At 40.0% G+C, this 20,660-nt stretch overlaps 7 protein-coding genes across 8 annotated transcripts; 4 read left to right on the top strand and 3 right to left on the bottom strand.

Moving 5' to 3' along the window:
* Positions 1 to 1,990: 1,990 nt before the first annotated feature.
* Positions 1,991 to 8,427, top strand: nompA (no mechanoreceptor potential A). The gene is made up of 16 exons (XM_068288357.1): positions 1,991 to 2,366; positions 2,445 to 2,726; positions 2,800 to 2,932; positions 3,001 to 3,143; positions 3,922 to 4,108; positions 4,207 to 4,319; positions 4,393 to 4,656; positions 4,717 to 4,863; positions 4,981 to 5,694; positions 5,806 to 6,271; positions 6,362 to 6,549; positions 6,616 to 6,794; positions 6,860 to 7,660; positions 7,722 to 7,891; positions 7,957 to 8,181; positions 8,301 to 8,427. Exons 1-16 carry the CDS (start codon positions 1,991 to 1,993, stop codon positions 8,425 to 8,427), a joined length of 4,515 nt encoding a protein of 1,504 aa, XP_068144458.1.
* A 107-nt stretch (positions 8,428 to 8,534) lies between these two features.
* LOC137575722 (uncharacterized) lies at positions 8,535 to 8,866 on the bottom strand. Its single transcript, XM_068288355.1, has 2 exons — positions 8,800 to 8,866; positions 8,535 to 8,727 (listed from the first exon to the last, which is right to left on the bottom strand). The coding sequence occupies exons 1-2, from the start codon at positions 8,864 to 8,866 to the stop codon at positions 8,603 to 8,605; spliced, it is 192 nt and encodes a 63-aa protein (XP_068144456.1). The 3' UTR covers positions 8,535 to 8,602.
* Positions 8,867 to 9,706: 840 nt separating this feature from the next.
* Positions 9,707 to 11,873, bottom strand: LOC137576372 (putative uncharacterized protein DDB_G0271606). The gene is made up of 2 exons (XM_068289426.1): positions 11,589 to 11,873; positions 9,707 to 11,523 (listed from the first exon to the last, which is right to left on the bottom strand). The coding sequence occupies exons 1-2, from the start codon at positions 11,737 to 11,739 to the stop codon at positions 10,118 to 10,120; spliced, it is 1,557 nt and encodes a 518-aa protein (XP_068145527.1). The 5' UTR covers positions 11,740 to 11,873; the 3' UTR covers positions 9,707 to 10,117.
* A 235-nt stretch (positions 11,874 to 12,108) lies between these two features.
* Fpps (Farnesyl pyrophosphate synthase) lies at positions 12,109 to 14,256 on the top strand. Of its 2 annotated transcripts, XM_068289793.1 has the most exons (7): positions 12,109 to 12,343; positions 12,595 to 12,689; positions 12,760 to 12,971; positions 13,029 to 13,390; positions 13,445 to 13,671; positions 13,737 to 13,958; positions 14,082 to 14,256. In XM_068289793.1, exons 1-6 carry the CDS (start codon positions 12,186 to 12,188, stop codon positions 13,916 to 13,918), a joined length of 1,236 nt encoding a protein of 411 aa, XP_068145894.1. In that variant the 5' UTR covers positions 12,109 to 12,185; the 3' UTR covers positions 13,919 to 13,958; positions 14,082 to 14,256. The 2 variants fall into 2 exon arrangements, with proteins under 2 accessions (XP_068145894.1, XP_068145893.1); XM_068289792.1 differs by lacking the exon at positions 14,082 to 14,256 and having other exon boundaries at positions 13,737 to 14,046.
* LOC137576572 (CWF19-like protein 1 homolog) lies at positions 14,013 to 16,040 on the bottom strand. Its single transcript, XM_068289791.1, has 7 exons — positions 15,988 to 16,040; positions 15,762 to 15,928; positions 15,375 to 15,700; positions 15,003 to 15,320; positions 14,835 to 14,943; positions 14,278 to 14,764; positions 14,013 to 14,212 (listed from the first exon to the last, which is right to left on the bottom strand). The coding sequence occupies exons 1-7, from the start codon at positions 16,005 to 16,007 to the stop codon at positions 14,062 to 14,064; spliced, it is 1,578 nt and encodes a 525-aa protein (XP_068145892.1). The 5' UTR covers positions 16,008 to 16,040; the 3' UTR covers positions 14,013 to 14,061.
* Positions 16,041 to 16,364: 324 nt separating this feature from the next.
* On the top strand, positions 16,365 to 17,220 carry Obp47b (Odorant-binding protein 47b). The gene is made up of 3 exons (XM_068289795.1): positions 16,365 to 16,654; positions 16,710 to 16,820; positions 16,879 to 17,220. The coding sequence occupies exons 1-3, from the start codon at positions 16,553 to 16,555 to the stop codon at positions 17,218 to 17,220; spliced, it is 555 nt and encodes a 184-aa protein (XP_068145896.1). The 5' UTR covers positions 16,365 to 16,552.
* A 94-nt stretch (positions 17,221 to 17,314) lies between these two features.
* dgt5 (dim gamma-tubulin 5) lies at positions 17,315 to 19,890 on the top strand. The gene is made up of 5 exons (XM_068288887.1): positions 17,315 to 17,497; positions 17,563 to 17,840; positions 17,893 to 19,090; positions 19,172 to 19,359; positions 19,424 to 19,890. The coding sequence occupies exons 1-5, from the start codon at positions 17,403 to 17,405 to the stop codon at positions 19,681 to 19,683; spliced, it is 2,019 nt and encodes a 672-aa protein (XP_068144988.1). The 5' UTR covers positions 17,315 to 17,402; the 3' UTR covers positions 19,684 to 19,890.
* Positions 19,891 to 20,660: the final 770 nt, after the last annotated feature.

The following is a 20,660-nucleotide window of genomic DNA, read 5'->3' as shown; positions in this document are numbered from 1 at the left end:
GCTGAATAATTCCATATTATTATTCCAATTACATATCCTTTTTTCCATCCAATAACGCTAAACGGTAAACTAACTGGCAATTTTAAATTATTTAAGTGCTTAACTTAACCTTGACATGAAAGTAAAGCAATAATTTTTAATGAATAATGCAAACTAATCAATGAAAATATTGAGAGAAAATATCCTTGATAAAAATCAACAAACTGCAAAAGAAAATTATAAAAAATTATTAACTATCTTAATCCAAAAAAAAAAAATAATCAACATTTATTTAACAATTAAACGAAGTCCTAAACAAACCTTACAATAATTAAAATAAAATAAAATAGTAAAGCATCTATTAAAAATTATGTTATTTTTGAATACTTAAAAAGAACTAAAAGCACAAAATTTATTAAAACATTACAAATTATGTAATTTAAAAATGTGAATACTTAAATTGAACTTGAAATCACAAATTCTAAATAAAATCCTAAAGAAAATACCTAAAAAAATTTAAAAATAAAAATCCCAAATGAAATTCTTAATAAAAAACTTTAAAAAATTAGTAAAAACAATTAATAAAAAATCTATTAATAAATAATTTGACACTAAAATCATAAAAGGTTCTTCAAAATTATTAAAATCTTTTTATGAAAAGAAAAACGAAGAATGGAAATTAGCAAAAAAAAAATAATTTATATATCATAATCATTATGATATTCTTATAAAAAATTTAAAAAATTAAGATAACAGGATGTTCTTAAAAAAAAAGACTTTTAAAATTAAAAAACTTAAACAAAATAATTGTCATTAAAAATTTTTAAACAAAGTTGAATTTTGACAAAAACTTAAAATGCTTAATAAAATTTATAAAACGTCGATTTTTAACAAAATAAGTGATGAAATTAAAATGATCATTTAAAAGTTTTAGTATTTAAATTCTAAAAATTTTACAAAATGAAAAGAATTGAAAGAAACAAATTTCCATTAAGCAAAGTTACAAAAAGGATGATCACAAATAATCTGAATTAAATTTGGATCCTTGATGGATAAAAAGTTTATTGAATTTTTTTGAGTGTTTTTTGAATTTTTTATTTTGCGTGGTTTTTTTTACTTATTGAATAGAACTTCTAATAAAATTGTCCTTAAAAGTTACAAATTTTCAATATTATCAGAATCCTTCAAAACACTGAAAAGGACATTCGTATAATCACTTGCTTGCCATCACCTCTCTCTGTCTCTCTCTCTCTCTCACTCTGTCTGTTTTAATAATGTCACTAAATGGGAAAGTTTGCCATGTCCATGGTACAGCCAACAGTGAAAATCCAAGTTGAGGTCAATGCGACAGCTTCGGCTTAAGCTTTTCATTATGGAAAAACTCGAATAAAACTCTCTGGCTCGTTTTTTAAGTTGATATTGTTGGTTTAACTAACCATTCTAAGCATATTCATCTGTGTGTATGTATGTATGTTTTTTGGGGGACAATAAGCCGGAAGTGACATCCGGTGTTGTGGATCGATATGAGAGTGAAGCCGCCAACACATATAGCCATTGTATGTCGGGTTGATATTTTGTTGCTTTTTGGTTAGTTTAATGATCCAAATTCGCGTTACGCATTGTGCACATTATGGCGCGCAGCGAGTTGACATGTTGTTGGACACAGTAACAGAATATTTAACAATTTTTCAGTGAAATTTTGTTCGAAAACTATTGAGGTCGCGGAATTCATGTCATTTTGGTGGCCAATGAACTAATTAGATCAAATCTATATACAATATATATACTTATGTGAATGTATCTACAATTATTTCGTTTGTTCAGAGCAAAAAACACGCAATCAGTGGACCAATAAGGGAATATATCTAGAATGTGGTTTTAAACACGAAACATTCCATTGACAGTAATACATTAGAGAAGAAAATGAGAGCCAAATTGGCTTTAACTACTTTACTGACAGCCTGGCTGATTGGTTTAAGCTATGGTAAGTTTTCCATTTCTAGATATTGCCATGCAGAATTCTGAGGGTTTCCTTTTAGGCCAAACTACTTGTAAGAATGGGCTAGGACGTGTGCTGTATGAACGTCTGCCCAATCAACAATTGCAGGGCTACGACGATGACGTGGTACGTGATACAGCACCCCCTTTTAGAGTCCTGGAGAAGTGCCAGGATCTGTGTCTACGCGATCGCACTGGCACCAACAACTTGGTGCGAACATGCACCAGTTTCGATTTCCAACCAGGCAGCCGCATCACCTCTTTTGGGGGCACCTCCGAATACGAGGAATCACTTTGCTATCTGACATCTGAACAGGCCGGACCTGAGGGTATAGGCAGTCTGATGCTGGTCCCGAACAGTGTCCATTTCAATGAGATCTGTCTGACATGTGAGTGCCAAATTGGAGTTTGTGGGGGCTTGTGTGTGGGTGTATAACTTATGAGTCTGTGTGGAACAATTTTTGCAGCAAGTCGCCCTGAGCGTGAGTGTCCTAGTAGACGTTATGTTTTCGAGCGACATCCGCGTAAGAAACTCAAATTGCCCATCAGCGATATCAAAGAGATAACGGCCGCCAATCGTTCGGACTGTGAGGACAAATGTTTGAATGAGTTTTCGTTTGTGTGTCGCTCTGCTAATTTCGATTCCACGATGCGTTCCTGCACCTTGAGTAGATTCACCAGGCGCACCCATCCCGAACTAATGGAAGATGATCCCAACTCTGATTATCTGGAGAATACGTGCCTGAATGGTGGGTAATCGTATTGCTAGAGAGATTGAGAGATAAAAAACTGAACGATTTGGTAATTGATATTTATTTCTAGCTGAAAGACGCTGCGATGGTCTGGCTGTGTTTGTCAAGGAGGAGAACAAACGTCTTGGTGGTCCATTCGAGGTGGATATATTCACTAACATGACACTGGAGGAGTGCCAGACCATGTGTCTGCGTGCCGAGAAGTAAATCAACTAATCTCACAACTCCACTTCACTTAATGCTCAAAATGTTTGTGCTCCCCAAACTATAGATACTTCTGCCGCTCTGTGGAGTTTGATGATCAAAGTAAACAGTGCATACTGTCCGAGGAGGACTCCATTTCCCAGAAGGATGACATTAGCATTAGCTCCAGCCCCACACATCATTTTTATGATCTTGTGTGCCTCGATAATCGTAAGTGGCTACTGTAAAGACAGTAAAAAAACAGAAAAAACTAACCTGGACCAACAACGAGAAGCAGAACCAGACCACATCATCGTTCAGCCACAGTGCTAACTGCATCATTAAATGTTGGCCAATAACTGGGAATACTTAAAGAATCTCACTCTGAGACAGATATATATATATATATAGAGACCAAGACGATGCCGACGAATGTCCAAGACAGCGACAACAAGATTACAGTGTGTTTTAATACTCTAATCAAAGAGGGTACATTTTATTTTGGTCAGAAAAGAGCAATGCCTAGAACGAACTTTTAATTAATTATGATGTTCCTCTGTCCACCTGTAGGCAAATGTATATCTGATTCCGCCGATCCAATCATCCAATTACATATATCATGACAGCGACTGATCTGAAATGAAGTCTTAAATCTATATTCTATATTCCCTTTCCCCACAATTTTGAGTTTAGCATACACGAACTTCTGTAAAAAACGAACATCTTTCATTCTTATAATCATCTTACATGATTCGGTAATCCAGAAGCATTTACTTCATTAAATTATAATTCACAACTGGTTCTAGTGTTAAAGTGGTATGGCATTACAATTCTAATGTGGTTAGCGAAATATAAGAAAGCAAACTGATCTATTCAAACGCTTGTAGAAGTATTAGCAAGGGTATATAAAAGTCGCCTCACCCCATCTTTTCGTTTTTAATTCCATTGCCTGATGCCCCCAACACCGGTTCACATCTCTGTTATGCTGCAATTCCCGTTTTTATTGCAGAACGAGCCACCGATTATCCAGATAACGCAGTTACCTCGCACCTCTTCTCGAGCGGCCGGCGGCCAGATACAGCTTTCCAACGTTACCGCAATTCTCGACTAGGCGGTGAGTTTCACTCAGAGATCACGGGACGTTCGCTCAGTGAATGCCTGGACGAATGTCTGCGCCAGACGAGCTTCCAATGCAGGTGTGTTTGTGTGTGATTCTTGGCTTGTTTGTTTGACTTTCCTCTTAACCAACTCTTTTAACTGTTCTGTGTTCTTATGCTGGGCAAACAAATTGCAGGTCTGCTGTATATAGCGATCGTTTTCGTACTTGTCGCCTGAGTCGGTACAATCAAAAGGATGGCATGCGTATTATATACGATGCTGATTATGATTACTACGAGAATCTAATGTGTAAGTGCATCAGTTGGTAGGTGCTAATGGCTAATCTCATAGCTTCTGTTTTTTTTTTGTTGACTGCTTGCAGTGAATGTTGTGGGCGGTGGCAACGATAACGATGCGGGTCATGGGGTAAATGATGGCAAGCGACCTGGAGATCAGTCGGGCAGCAACTGGAGACAGCCTAATAAGCACGACGATCGCTATGGCTCGTCGGGCGGTGCAACTGGGACAGGAGGCGGATCGAATGGAGTGGGCGGAGGCACTAGGTTGCCCACAAGTGGCAATGATGGCAGCATTGACTATGGCAGACCCTACGATCGCTATCCCGACTATGCGGGCAACGAATATGGTGAGTCTAAAAATTTACAATACACTTTTGTTCAATTTTAAAACCACTAACTTAATCTAGATCGTTATCCGTATGGAGATTCAAACAGAGATCGTGACCGCGATCGTGATCGTTATCCTCCAGATCGTTATGGCTCACGTTATCCTAGCGGTGGAAGTGATATGGGCTATGGACGACCCTATGAACGTTATCCTGAAGATCCTTATGGTAAGTGTACTTTCTATATGTTCAACTTTATCTAAAACCCATTAATGTCACCCAATTTGACTGCGAAATCACTGCCTAATGAAATACTGACAACTAATTTACTAACCTTCACGTCAGATCGGTATCCAAGTGGTGCCAGTGGCGGCGATAGGGATCGTGATAGAGATCGTGATCGATATCCTGGCGATCGTGATCGAGATAGAGATCGTTATCCGGATCGCTACACGCCTGATCGATATGCTGATAGATATGGTGATAGGCGTTATCCAGATAGAGAGAGGGATAGAGATCGCGATAGGCTGCCCTATCGACCGCTACCGTATCCGGGAATCAACGATAACACTTTGCCCAACGATTTGCCCCACACACGACCCTATCCCAGCGATGACGATGCTCCGTTTAGACCATATGGCTACGGAGGTGGACGCTACGGAGAGAACAGATATGATGGTCGTTATCCACTGCCTCCGGCACGTTATCCGCCTGGCAGAGATCGTGATCCCATTGGTGGTTATACGGGACGAGATGCCCCCGATAGCATCTTTCCGGATAGACGTTACCGACCCTCATCCATGGATGCACCGCGGTATCCCTATTTGCCTGACTCAAGAGGACCACCCGGACGTTATGATGATATAGTGCATAGTGCTAGGCGACCAGAGCCAGAGTCGGCGAAGCGTTATCCACCTGCTCCTCTGGCTCCAACTGGCAGTGCCAGCAAATACGCCTCCACACCAAATCGTTTTCCGGTGGGCAACGATCGTTACCCCATAGACATCTACAAGTATGGTAATCGACCACTGGGACCCAGTGATCTTGGCAGACGACCTGGTAAGTACTAACTAACCCCCACTACCATTAGCCAAGTGCACCAGGTATCAAATCCAAAATGAAGCACATGTTCATGAAGTTTCAATGTAATATATACATTAACTCCTTTAGGTGTAGATCGTCCGCCATCTTTCTACGATTACGACTATGAAGAGCGGTATGGAGATCGTTATGGACCCTATGATCGAGAATACGATGGTCCACCAAGCCGAAGACCATTGCCATTACCTGGCAATGGTCCATATGGCCGTTATGATACACCCTTCAACCGTCCCTATGGCGCTGGCAGTCTTGATGATCGTCCTCCCATTCCACTGCCTGGTCTGGGTCTACACAATCAACCCACTCCTTATGGCAACGCTGGACACATTGGAATTGGTGTGGGTGGAGGCGGTGGTCCACCACCTCGCCCGCCCATTACCCGTTGCGAGGAGAGCGATAACTTTAAACAGATTGCAGCCAGGCACAAGATGAGACGTCATTTCGTGCGACGTTCACTGATCGTGCCCAGTTTAATACAGTGCGAACGCGAGTGCATTGAGAGCAGAGATTTCGTGTGCCGTAGCTTCAACTACAGGTAAGAAGAACAGTTTGAAGATGAAAGATAAAAAGCCAAAGATACATACAAGACGACAAATGCAAATGCAAACGCGAATTCAATTTGCAGAGACACAGCGGCAGGCGGTTACGATGATCGAGATCGAGATCGGGATCGGGATCGCGAGTCGCCTAACTGTGAGCTAAGTGACAGAGACTCGCGGGAACTGGATATACATGATCCGGGTTCGTTTGACGCCTCCAACTATGACTTCTATGAGCGGAGCATAGGACGCAGTGATGGCGAGTGCATGGATGGTAAGATCACAAAAGATTCACAGAATGACAAACTAACTAACTAGGTAACTAATTGGCCTCCTGCAGTCACTCAGACATGCAATGAAGAGGGCATGGAGTTTACCATACGCACACCAGAAGGTTTCTTGGGTAGAATTTATACCTATGGCTTCTATGACCGTTGCTTCTTCCGTGGCAATGGGGGCACAGTAAATGTCTTGAGGATCAGTGGCCCACAGGGCTATCCGGATTGCGGAACTCAAAGGGTAATTAGCCACATCCTCTTTAAGTAATTAATGAGGGACTATTCAATTCAAACGTCTTCTTTCAGTATGGCGACACTTTGACCAATATTGTGGTTGTTCAGTTTTCGGACAATGTGCAAACGGGTCGAGATAAACGCTATAATCTCACCTGCATTTTCCGCGGACCGGGCGAAGCTGTGGTTAGTTCTGGTTACATTGGCGCCGGTTCTGGTAGTCCCATACCCATTGAGTATTTGCCAGCCGAGAATACATTGAGCTCGAAAGTGCGTCTTAGTATTTTGTATCAAGGACGACCGACCACAACAATTGCAGTGGGTGATCCTCTAACCTTCCGTCTGGAGGCTCAGGATGGCTACAATCATGTCACCGATATCTTTGCCACCAATGTTGTAGCCAGAGATCCGTACTCAGGGCGTAGTATACAACTGATCGATAGATTTGGCTGCCCAGTAGATCCTTTTGTTTTCCCGGAATTGGACAAATTGCGAGATGGTGATACCCTAGAGGCGCGTTTCAATGCCTTCAAGATACCCGAATCGAATTTCCTGGTCTTTGAGGCCACCGTGCGATCATGCCGAGAGGGCTGTCAACCAGCCTACTGTCCCGGACCTGCTGGACGTCAGGAACCATCCTTTGGAAGACGACGAAGATCTTTGAATGTAACAGAAAACCTAACAGAACAGGCACCAGAAGCTCAGGCCTTGGAGGGCATCAATCAACTGGATACAGATGGCGATGATATAACCATTGTCAATAGCACTACAGTGAGTGCCACACTGGGACAGGGACAATTCAATAATGACACCCAAATGGGTGAGAAACCCAAAGAGAATGAGGAACCCGAACAAGTTCGCGAAATGATTGAGGTGATAAATCTTGATTAGTGTAAAAAGAAATTCAGACTAACGAATCTCTTATCTCTGCTAGGTCTTTGAGACACGTGAGGAAATCGAAAAGGAATCGTATCCACGCAAACTGGTTGCCCCCGTCGAGACAGTGTGCATGACACCAGCCGAATATCATGGTCTAATCACAGCAATCATTCTGCTGATGATTTTACTTTTCAGCATCACTCTAGTTGCTGGCCTTGGCTATAGGTGAGTCTGCTGCTATCGTATCCTCCAATTAGATGGTACAAATTGTGAATTTTCCTTTTTTGCAGGCGCTATTGGAAGTCCATTTCAAAGAATCGTCTGGCCGATAGACACTCGCCCATACATTCGTTGGGCCACTCCCATTCCTCGATACGCACACATGAGCGCTTTACCGAAATTGGCAGTGCAGGTGGAGGTGCAGCCAATCAGAGTGCATCGAATCGTGCCTCGAACGTTTTTCGCACCAACATGTCCATGTTTGGCGGCTCATTACACAAGACTTTTGCCACAGGGTAAGGAGATCACCATCACATATTATCAGTTCTTCTCTGTCCCCCTCTCTCGCGAGATGTCTTTCGGTTTACTTGTTGAACCGGTCCATTTATAAGGTGTTTATATCTTGTATTAACAGCAACTTGGCCCGCATGTGCCAGCTGCCGGTGATAAATCCCATGCGGACAACGGGACAATTCGAGGATCCTAGCGAGCCCATCTATACAGACTTAAATGGAGAACTCTTCGAAGAACGCTCCAGGTAAGTCCGCTCTCTGTGACAAATTGAAAGGAATGCAACAATTTTGTTTTTGTAATATCTCTTTAGAAATCAAAATTCCAAGACTCTACAAAAAAGCTCAACCATACGCAATTGTAATTATACAGAACTATCTATTTTTCAAGATCAATCATCCATTTAATCTTTTCGTTTTAACATTCTCACAACGGTTGGCAAATGCATAGAGCAACCTTATTACACATGCCCCCGCTTCCGCCTGCAATTTGGCATTTTGTGGTACACCAATCGCCCTTCAACTGGCACACGCCTTCGAAAGTTGGCATTACTAGAAATATATATAAAAGATGAAAAATAAACAATTTGATATGGCATAACAATTAATTTTTCAATTACTCACACTGTGCGTAGACATTGGCTAAACAGATTAACCAGATAATCAATAATAAACTGCTCAAGTATTTCATGTTTCAATCTTGAGAGACAATTTTGTACTAAATACAAGTGGGAAATCCTCAACCTAATAAGCTCACCTTATCAGTTCCCCTTACAAAATGCAAATTCTCAGAATTTTATACTGATTAATATTTGTTTCGTGTGTTTTTATACAGATCGCTGCGAAGTCTGACAATGGTGGCCGAGTCCGAAGATAATCAAGAGGTCTAAATCAGAATTAAAAAATCAAATATAATAACGCACAAGAATCTTTTGCTCGTCTTCTTGTGATTAGTTTGTATATAAGCTAAACAGTTTGCCACCAGCTAATAATATTTACCACTCAATATTTATACGCTAGCCCAACAAAAATCCAAAAATCTAGCCTAAGACACACAAACTGCACACAGTCCAAGAAACAAATGATCTTACAATCCAAAAACTACAACAAATATTTAACCCCTAGCCTAACAACAAAAAAACAGAAAAAACAGGAAATGCAAAACAACAAAGTTATATATTCTCTCTATACTAAGTTATCGAATTGCAATAAAAACATAAATTTATCCATAACCATTTATGTGTGTATATGTTTTCCCTGGGGAGAAGCATTAATCAGACTTCCTTGTGCAGCAAAAGGTAAGCAGCTTATATGGTTCTCTCACAGTCCAGGAAATGACTTTGGGGGAGCTCAGTCTCTTCGCTGGGTCAACCCAGTAGCTGAAACATGAATCACACAGCAGGAGAATAAAAAACGAAAAAGTTTTTTTCCTTGAGTGTCTAACCTTTTACATTCTTTGTCATTAATTTCATGTGGGGAGAAAATTCAGTTTATATAATTTATAGACTTTAATAAACATTTTGCACAAGACTTGAATAAATTAAAATTAAAATGTATACTATGTATACATTAACTTTAGATGCTTTACTTCACTTTTTAGCTTAAATTTAGAGAGGAAAAAATAATAGAGAAAATACATAAATACTCAATCCGAAAATATTGATAGGTTGGAGCGAGGGTGTGACTAGTGACTAAATGAAGCTTTCTTGGTGGGATTAGCTTAACAATTGATGAGCAGAAGGATGATTAATGAAACCCTAAATGGATTACTTAATTACTATATATAAATATATATATTGGCGGTTGTTCTCTTTTTATCTGTACTTAGACTTGAAGACTATTGCCGATAAAAAGTTAGGAAACAACTGCAAATAAATAATTTATGGTATATATACAGTATAAACTTATGCAGCTCGGGGGACAAATCTAAATCTAACTTAATTCAATCATCGAAGAAAAGTATTTCCAAGATGCGCTTTTGTACATTTTTCCTACGATCTTTATTCATTTTCAATAGCTCGGTGGTAACCAGCTCACCTAATAAATGCTCTGAGGAACGTTGCACACTTGGCTGTGGATTTGGTGGTGCTGGAAATTTACCAAAATTTTGCACATGATGCGATGAGCCTGGACCCTGTTGATGTTGTTGTTGTTGTTGAGGCAATTGTTGATACAATTGGAATAGAAAATCTGTGTTGGAGGGGAACATATTCTGATGTTGTTGTTGTTGCTGTTGTTGTTGTTGTTGCTGTTGTTGTTGCTGCTGCTGCTGCTGATTGGCAATGTTGTTTCCAGAACGTTGCATATTAAGCGAATTATTATTATTATTGCTATTGTTATTACTATTATTTATATTATTTTGAAAATCATGCTGCTGGAGCATAGTTTTAGGTTCCATTAAATCGGAATCAGAATCACCATCGGAATCTTGAAAATCGCCGCCTCCATTGTTGGAGGACATTTGTGAGGAGGCATGATTATTGTTGCCATTGGCCATTTGGACACGAGGCCGTTTCATATGATAATTACTTACAGTTGAAGAGTCTAGATCATCGTCATTCTTATGATTATAATTTGGCTGCATATTGGAATTAACACTGGAAGAGGAATGTACCACAGAAGATGTTGTCGTCTGTTGACCAGAGGAAGGTGGGGATTGGGTCTGCTGTTGCTGCTGCTGCTGTGAACCAATGCCGATGGCTAGTGGCGATGACAAAGGTGATTTCATTGATGATGAGGTCGAGGTTAGACTGCCGGCACTTGTCTGGGGATTTGTAACACCCCCAACCACCGAATTGTCCCGATAATGTTCCTGATAACCTTGCGAAGAATCCGCCATGACAGCAGCCACAGCAGCCACCTGTTGCTGTTGCATCTGGGATTGTGAGATTTGCTGCAACTGTTGGGAATGCGAGGCCACTGCCGCTGCGAAATCTCGAAAAATCTCCGCCTCAATTTTCACCTGTCCATTGACCGTCTCTAGAGCTGAGGCAGCAGCCGTGCTTAAGACATTCATGGCATCGGGCTGATGATAATGATGTCCGGCACCATTACCACTACCTTGTCCTTGCCCCTGGCCATGACCAAAGTGCGACATATTCTTCACAGAGCTATTCGATTTGGAGTCCACATTATATTCACTATAATTGGAACTATTTGCCGATTGCGGTGAGGTAAGAAAGTTGGGTACGTTGCGATAAGACTTGCGCGGCTGTATATGCTGATCTAGAAATTTCATTTTCTCCAGATAGGGACGCGACAGATGCTCATACACAGGTGGATCGCCCTGCTTGCGCTGGGAGACATAGCGCTCACGCAAATATTTCCAACGCTTCTTGCAGGTTTCCACTGTAAAAATATGAAAGCAATCATTTGGAGTCGAAGTCCATGCAAATAACATTAGCTTTACTTACCATCGGTTCGCAATTTCATTGCAATTATCTGCCAGGCCTCGTCTTTTGTCTCGTACTTGCCGCCCAAAGCACTTCCATTCAAGTAATATTTCTGCCTATTATAAATTACCCCGTGATGGGCCACCTCGTCTATGAGCTGTTCGTCCATCATATTGCCTGGACCTCCTCCCTATTTGCTTTAATTAACTTTAGTTCTTAATTATTTTTATTTTTAATTGTTGTTTATTGTGATAACAAAAATCTGGCCACACCAGGAAATCCAAAGGAATGGTCACACTGCTCTCATTTTTTAGAGAGCGGCGAATTTAATTGAGAAATGTCCCGGAAAGGCGTAAGATTATGTAAATTCTTTGTTTAACTCTCATATCTTTATCCAAAAACTTTTTAAAACCCTTTCTTAACATTAATATTTGTTTAAACTGTTTCAAATTTTGGCGAGGCACGAAGTAGATTTCTACCATCTCTAACTCCTAAGCAAATTTATCCAGAGAACAGAGTGACCGTTCATCTTAATATCTCACCTCATCTCCAGCTGGTGGGTCTCGCCTATATAAACAGAGCGCGCAACGCAAAAATAGGCAAATTAATTCGGAAAATATGTTCAAATTGGCACGTCAATTGCTGCCACAGCAGCCGCATATACTGAAACGTCTGCCTCGATTCATTTCCACCAGTGATGAGGCGAAATCTGGGGAAACAATTGGAGGATTACCCACAGATTTGGTTAACGAACAGAAATTAAAGAAAACTTCCAGGTGAGGGTGGAGGAGTAGAAGTAAGATGTGTTAATTTCGGGTCGTGGTAGTCTCTACCGGTTTATTTTTTGGTTGTACTTGAACTTGATTTGTTTACTTAACACCTTGGGGCGTGGGTCGAAACTATGCTGTGTGCTACGGCGATGGATAGAAGGGGTGGGGTAGGAAAAATCTCGAGAGAAAGTTGTGCCGTCACGTAGGCCAAAGTCTAGTGATATTTACGAACCGTTGTGTACTCCATTGTTGTATAGAACCTTATCGACGCTACAAAATCACTCGGCCCCCATTGCTGCTCGCGTCACGGTATCCAAAGATGAGAGTCGAGACTTTATGGCTGTGTTTCCAGGTGAGAGATCTCGCTTAAACTAATTCAAGCAATTAACATAACAATAATCTCACCTCCCGCATTGTCACAGATGTTGTGCGTGACCTCACTGGAGTGGCAAGGGCATATAACTGCAATGATGCCGCCAATTGGTTGGCCAAAGTTCTACAATATAATGTGCCCCGGGGAAAGAAGAATCGTGGCATTCTTACCGTCTTGACCTATAAGAACTTGGTCCCAGCCGATCAACTCACACCAGAATCCCTGAAATTGGCTCACTACTTGGGCTGGTGTGTTGAAATGGTATTGATCAGTTTATTCTGATAAAGGAGCATTAAAAAAATAATTTTTGGTTTCTAGCTGCAAAGTTTTTTCATCGTCTCTGATGATGTAATGGACAACAGCACTACTAGACGTGGTCAGTTGTGTTGGCACAGAGTGGAGGGAGTTGGTTTGACAGCCATCAATGATACCCTTATGATTGAAAACGGAATGTTTGCCATATTGAAGAAGCGCTTTAGTCATCTTGACTGCTATGTGGATTTAATGGAGCTACTCCATGAGATAAGCTTCATAACCACTTGTGGTCAATCATTGGATCAGGTTAATTCACATCGAAAAGTCTCGGAATTTACAATGGATAATTATAAGTCTATTGTCTATAATAAGACTGCCTATTATACCTTTTATCTACCCTTTGCCCTGGCCATGCATTTAGCTGGGTAAGCCTAATACATTTATTTCTATTCACCTTTTGGCTAATCTTGGCATTTTAGTTACAAAGATGCCGAAGCTTTTCGCCAGTCAAAGACCATACTTCTTGAGATGGGTCACTTTTTCCAAGTGCAAGATGATTTTTTGGATTGCTTTGGCAATCCGGAGGTAACTGGCAAAATCGGAACCGATATCCAAGATAATAAATGCTCTTGGTTGGCCGTTGTGGCCATGCAGCGTGCAAATGCCGAGCAAAAACAAGTTATGATCGACTGTTATGGCCAAGAAGGTGAGTGATGGGAATGGGAAAACTGTCTAACTTTATCCTACATCTCTATCCAAATATAATTTTAGATCCCATAAAAGTCAATCGCATCAAGGAACTATATAAAGAGCTCAGTTTGCCTACCACATATGCTACCTTTGAGGAGGAATCCTACAACATGATTAAAACCCATATACAACAAACATCACGCGGTGTCCCACATCAGAGTTTCTTGCAAATCTTGAACAAGATCTATCAACGGGATTCCTAATCATTGACTTTTAAATGGCTTGTCTTAATATTAATATAAGGTACTTACTCAAATTTGTAGTTTATAATTCATTTACAACAAAAAAAAAAAAAACTAAAGGTTGACATGAGATTTTATACAAAACAAAACTAATCTCTTTCTATTTAATCGTCATCGTCATCAGTAAAATCAAATGGTTGGAAAGCTTTACGGAATGCCGCAACATGTGCCAGCTCTTCGTCTTTATCCAGCAGGCATTCTTTCCAATTGACTTTCTCATCGCAATTCAGCAAATTCTCCGAACAGAAAACGTCCCTGAAAAAATAGAAATGATAATAATTGAAAGGAATTACATAAAATGCTATTAACTTTAAACGCACCTGGCAAAATGCAAAGGAAAATGTTTCATTTGTCGCGTGATAAGTGTAGACTCATCGGGCAATTCTGCTAGGAAATATGGACCCATTTCGGGCAACATTTTTGCCGATGTCAATTGTGGCAATGTTTCGAATTCCAAATTGAATTCCTCAGCCTTGTCCTCGAAGCTATGCTTTATCTTCCAGGCGTAGCCCTCTTCGAAGGCCAGGACATTGATTTGCAAATGCACGGACTTGTAGTGACGCTCTGTAAAGCACACAGCTTGACCCAGCGACTTGAAAAATTGTCTTAGACTGTTCTTAAACTTATCCAACTCCTCCCAGTCTTCTGGACTCAATTGCGCCGAGCAGGGTATATGCTTGGTGGACATTATTAGAACATGATGACTGTTGATGGGTCCTTTGGCCAAAGCCAAATAGAAACGTTCACCAACGGCAATAATTAAATGTTTTTCCACATCCGGTGAGGACAAACAGAACCAACATTTTTCTAGAAAAAAGAAATAGGAATATAACTATAAGTTATTTGTACAGAATTTAAATAAATTAAATAGATTTACCCTGATCAATTTGTTGTATTCTAGGCCTCTTATTTTTTCCACCTTGATTGCCTTGACGCTTACGATTGCCACTCGAGTCCATGTCATAGAAATACTGTCGATTCTCCGACTAAGCAATTGAAGTGTTTTAATTATCGCATCTCAGTCTTAAGACTATCGAGTACTCACCGTTTCATTTTTACTGATTGATCCAATTAAATCCAGGCCAATAAATGGACATTCTATTTCATTGGTGGTCTTTTGCACTAGATCTAGAAGGCGTGATTTATCCACTGGTTTTAAACTCAGGGCATAGATATATTTGGCCTTCTCTGCATTGCCAACTTCGGCCAGGGAAATGAACCTTGTGCAGAGCTCAAATTGTGTTGTCTCATCCTTGGGCATACGAAAGGGCGGGCATTCAAAGTGGCTGCCATTAATGGCGCAGAAATGATAACGAGGCTTAATCTCACGAGCCAAAAACGATATCAACTTGGAGGCGTTTGTCTACAAAAACTAAAGTTTAGAAACTATTTGGAATTAAAGGAACTTTTCTCATACATTCTCCTTCTCTTGTATGCCATAGGGCCATTGAGATGTTAGCAAAACATCTACACCACGATATTCCGTAGAGCAGTTCTTGGACACTAAACAGGAGTTGCGCACCGCTCCAATATCGGCTTTGGTGAACTCATGACTGGCAGCTGCATCTCCACCTGCTGCCTCCATGCCGCTCAAATAGGCTATCTTTACGCCACTGCTGAGAGTGTAGACACCACGTTTGCCTAAATATGTGAGATTTGGGCAAACTTCACCATCCGTCAGATTCTCAAAGTGCTGTTGGTGCTCCTTGCAATTGGGGCCAAGTATATATGTCGGCACAGTGACTGTTAAAATGTTTAAAACCATTAGTTATCCTTTCCCTTATTACGATTATGATCTACTTACTATGCTTGAATCCATTTTTATAGGCAATCAGTTCGTCGTTTTGCTTTTCCTCGCCAAAGAAGTCCCCGACACAGCAAAGTATTTCAAAGGGTCCCGCCTTTTTGTTCACCTGTTCGACACGTTGAAAAAGTTGCTTGAAACGACCCCGCACATCGCCCACCACTAAGCTGGAAAGAGAATTGAGTTTATAAAAGTTTTGCAATATTTTTATTTATCATTAAATTACATTTTTGTTGTTGCATCCATTACCGGCGACAAAATATTTATGAGTGCTGGAAAACGCTCTGATCTGCATCATATGTTACACGAGCATGAGCGGAGACCCCTATTTCTAAAAAGGGGTTTAGGTTTTTCGAATTTCTAACAGAACTCTGTTAACACTGGTCACTGATTTCCGTTGGGCTTAAATGGTTTGGGTGAAGTACTACTCATACTCGCCTTGAAATCATGACACATTTGATGAATTTGGTTAATTTGCCACATGCCAATTTATGTTTAATTAACCGAAAAGCCATCATTGAAATCATATTCAAATGCTGCAAATGCTAAAAACTCTTATATAACCTTTGGATGACATGTCAATAACCGAAAATATATAGTTTTCTATCCATCACCAGTTTGAATATTAGAAATGACATTGGCCCCAAAAATGACATCCGATTGCAACAATGAACCTGATCAACTTGGGGTTTTCTCGTGTCATGCGTGGCTGCTTCCATTAAATGGCAATTGGTTGATGTATATAAAAAGGGTCGTTGGAATCAAATAATTTCATTCAACAACTTATAACCATGTCAGCTAGTCACTTATTGATATTAACTTGCTGCTTAGTGCTGGCACAAAATGTCCGAGGTCAGACACAGATTAATTGCCAGCGACCGCCTCAATTAGTGGTAAGTTAAAGATAATTAAAAAGACATTGATTTTAAATTTTGTTATTCTGAACAGGATCCTTCGCTATGTTGTCGAGATGGCGGCCGCGATCAGATTACTGAGCAATGTGCCCAGAAAATTGTTGGATCGGCATCTAATGCACCACCATCGATAGAAACAGCCACGGTAAGGTCAAAGTTTACTTAAACTGTTAAAATGGTTAATACTTGTTCTCTTTTTTTAGTGTCTAGCGGAATGCATACTTACCACCTCCAATTATATAACAGAGCCCCAGAAGATCAATGCGACTAACATTCGGAATAGTCTTTCGGCCAAGTTCTCCGATAAAGAATATGTAGAAGCCATGTCCATGGCATTCACCAAGTGCGAGCCACAGGCACAACAGAGACTTGCCCTAATCCAGCAGCAACAACGCCAGCAACCAAAATGCAGTCCCTTTTCCGCCATTCTCTTGGGTTGCACATATATGGAATACTTTAAGAATTGTCCAGCCAATCGTTGGACCCAGAGTACGGAATGTGCTTTAGCCAAGACATTTGTTACTCAATGTGGCTTAGGAGCTTGAGATTGTTGTTTTGTATTGTGTTTTAGTATTTAGTTTGTATAAAACAGTTTTTCAAATTTTAACAGTTTTGCCCATCACTGGTTGTTTCATTACTCAACACTATCAGTTGTCAGACTTCCAACACTTTTTTTTATTGGTCAATTTGTCTGCGCGCGGCTCTTGTTTAAAATTGTTTATTAAATATGAGTTTAAATGAACGTATAGAATCCTTCCGAACATGGGCCACCAACATGGGCTGCCCACCCAAATCATTGCCCACTGATCAGGCACTTAGAAAGTAAGACTCAAAGGAAACTACCTTGTGGTTTGTTGTTGTTGGAAATTTAACTCATCTTTTTGCAGCATTCTAAAATCGGGTCAAAGTCATCTGTTTGAGCAACTCCAGGCACGCATCCAGCCACATCATGTTGTCCAGCAAGTACGTCAAAATCTACTAATTGCTGAAGTGGCCAAACACAAGGATAAATTGGTGCCAATGGCCTCCAGGAGTTTTCTTCCGATCAAGCTACAAACCCATTTGCGCATGCAAGAGCTGCAACAGCGCAAAGAAAAGGCCGATCGCGAATTGACAGTGGTTAGAAAAGAGTACGAAACACTTGCAGCCAGTATTAAGAGCAAAAGTAAGTAGAGGTCAAGTCCACCTATGATTAGTCACTGATTCCTTCTTTAAAGGCATTCAATGCACCAGTGCCAAGCACAAGCGTAACCAACTGGAGGCCAGGAACAATATGTTGGAACTAAAACTGGAGTCAATGAACAAAACCTATGAAAAGGAATTACAAAATAAAACCCAAATATTGTCCACCATTCCAGTCAGTCTCAACTCAAGTAATGGGAGTGAGAAAGAGGCCATGAAGGCAGTGGAACTGGCCATCAGGGAGCTGGAAAAGTATTACGAGATTTGTGATAAAGATGGTAGTGCCAATATGCTGCTAGCCAAGCAAAATTTGTGGAGCCGAATGCGCAACATATTTGCTGGCATTCCGCATCCTGTTCTCTTCTCGTGTGTTATGAAAATCAAAGAGCAACAGCTGCAACATGTGATGGAGTTGAACAAAGCGACCCTGGAGCATAACTCCTCCATTAATAAGACTCTATCCAAGCCTCGTCTAAATAATTTTGATAAGAAATTGCTGAAAACAAAGGGAGATCTGTTAGCCATAGTCTGCAAATATTTGGCTGTCTGTACAGAGGTCAATCAATTGGAGGAACGATTTGCTCAAGCCTATGGCTCGTTTGTCGACGAGCTGCAGAGAAAGGTTAACTCCTTCAATGGTCTCACCAGCGTGGAGGACATTGACAATGCCGAAGAGATAATCTCTGATTTTCTTGTTCAATATAATATGCGTAATTTCAATTCTGCTCGAAATGATTATCTAACTGAAGAGATTGAACGCTTGCGTCTGGAATTAGAGACCGGAGCCAAGCAATTGGAAAATCATGAGCTTCTCCTGGGCTCCATTAAACAGGTCTATGGTGATATCAATACTTCGGTGAATCGTATCCAACATGAAATGCTGCAACTATCACAGATCAAGGGAAAAATTCTCTATTCGAAGAATATAATGAAGAATCGTCTGGATGATATGCAGGCGGCGACGCAAAATCAAAATGCTAAATCTCAATTGGTCAGCACCAAATTGAAGGTCAACAATATGTCCCTAATGGGAATGGAAAGCTTTAGTTTGGCCAACGATACAGTCTTTTGTAGCACCAAAGTGGAATTCGATGATAATACCATTTTGGGCAGAAGCTACGCCGACACCACTGTGAAAGCAATGGAAGCGCCCAATATGCCTTGTCATCTCCTCGAGTTGAATACGTTTGCCGAGACGCCAATGGATAGACTTAGCTGCATACCAAAATCATGGTGAGTATGGAGTAATGGAGTGGACAAGAGTCCAAACATTGAATAATCGTCCTGTTTGTCGACCCTTCTTCTTTTTCCTAGCTTATATATGCTCTCAGCCAATCCGCTCATCGTTGAGGCCCAGGAATTGGCATCCACCGTTCAATTGGCTCCGGGGCATCTACTCACTCCTTATGGCGCTTTGCAGGAAGTCCGTAAACGCATTTTGTGGGCGTCGGCAATTGCCGCACATACGTCTGACTTGAAATTCAATTTGGAGCCCTTAATTGGTAAGCTCAAACTCTATTCGTTGGCGTCGCGACATTTTGTTTCATTTCCGCCTCCCTCTTTCAGTTGATCCGCACGATTTGAAGTTAAAATCGAGACGCCAGAATGATGAAATAACCGAACTTTTAGATAACATGAAAGCGATTGGCGCCAAGACCCAATATCAAGTGCAAAAAGTCGAGCGTCTGGCAAAATTCATTCAAGATAATCCCATGAGGCGTTATGTGCCGCCCACAAAACGATATAATAATGCCTCATTCAATGATTTCGAATCGGAATACACTCTATATCTGCGGATGACCCCTCAAGGAGCTGTTCGTCGCTAGAGTTCAAAATTATCAACTCAGCAAACAACAAAAATTGAATAAAAGATTTTATATTTTTAAGATTCTTTTATTGTTTTTTTTTCGCATTTTCTTTTTCGTATGTTTTTCTTTTTCTTGTATTACAAAGTCGAAATTGTTAATATTAGGTATTATTTTTAGTATTATTATTATATTTATTTACACCCACCTAAAAAATTGGGTTCAAAATTTGTTTTTGTTTGTTACTCAAAAAAAGTATTTCGAAAAATGTTTGTGTTCGTGTGTGTGTGTGGTTTTGTGTGTGCTTAAGAGCTAAAGAATGATGTACACAGATTTGGATTTGGATTTTATATAGTATGTATGTTTTGTAAAGATATATTTGATATGGAATTCTATATATGCTTGCCTCGATTCGTTGTTGTTAAATTTATTCATATTCGATTTTCATTTTTTTTTTAACTGGGCACAACAAATTCAAACGAGTTGTCAAATAGGGAAAATTAGTTGGAAAATTTGCCATTACGAAAGAAAAACTTTATTGTTTTATTTAATAAAAAAATAAAGTTTATTCTCCTTTTAACGTAAATTGAATGCTTGTGATGTGATATCAAGAATTGTCATTCTTAGCTTAAACATAAAACAGGACAAACGAAAAAAAAAAGAATTAGAAATTAAGACGGACGGGAAATTGAAATGCATTGGATTCGAGTTCGATATTCGAGAATTTTAAGGTGCTACAATAACTTAGACATTCCAAAGTTAAATCAGATCTAGTTTATTGTTTTCTTTCATTTAATTCTTCTCACTTAGCATAATTAACTTAAAGCAACTAATATATTGGACGTTTGAAACTTGGAAATTATAATAGAAATCGTTAAAACTGCGGAATATTTCTAGAATGTTTTCTATTATTTTGTTTTTTTGCGACTTGGAATGTTATGGTTTATATAGACATCTATTGGGTGTTTGTATGTATATCATCATTAATGCAGATTCCT

Source organism: Drosophila tropicalis, unplaced genomic scaffold, assembly GCF_018151085.1.
Source record: "Drosophila tropicalis isolate 14030-0801.00 unplaced genomic scaffold, ASM1815108v1 contig_593, whole genome shotgun sequence".
NCBI classification, from domain to species: Eukaryota; Metazoa; Arthropoda; class Insecta; order Diptera; family Drosophilidae; genus Drosophila; species Drosophila tropicalis.
The sequence above is the reverse complement of the archived record's forward strand: the minus strand, read 5'-3'. Positions and strand labels throughout refer to the sequence as shown.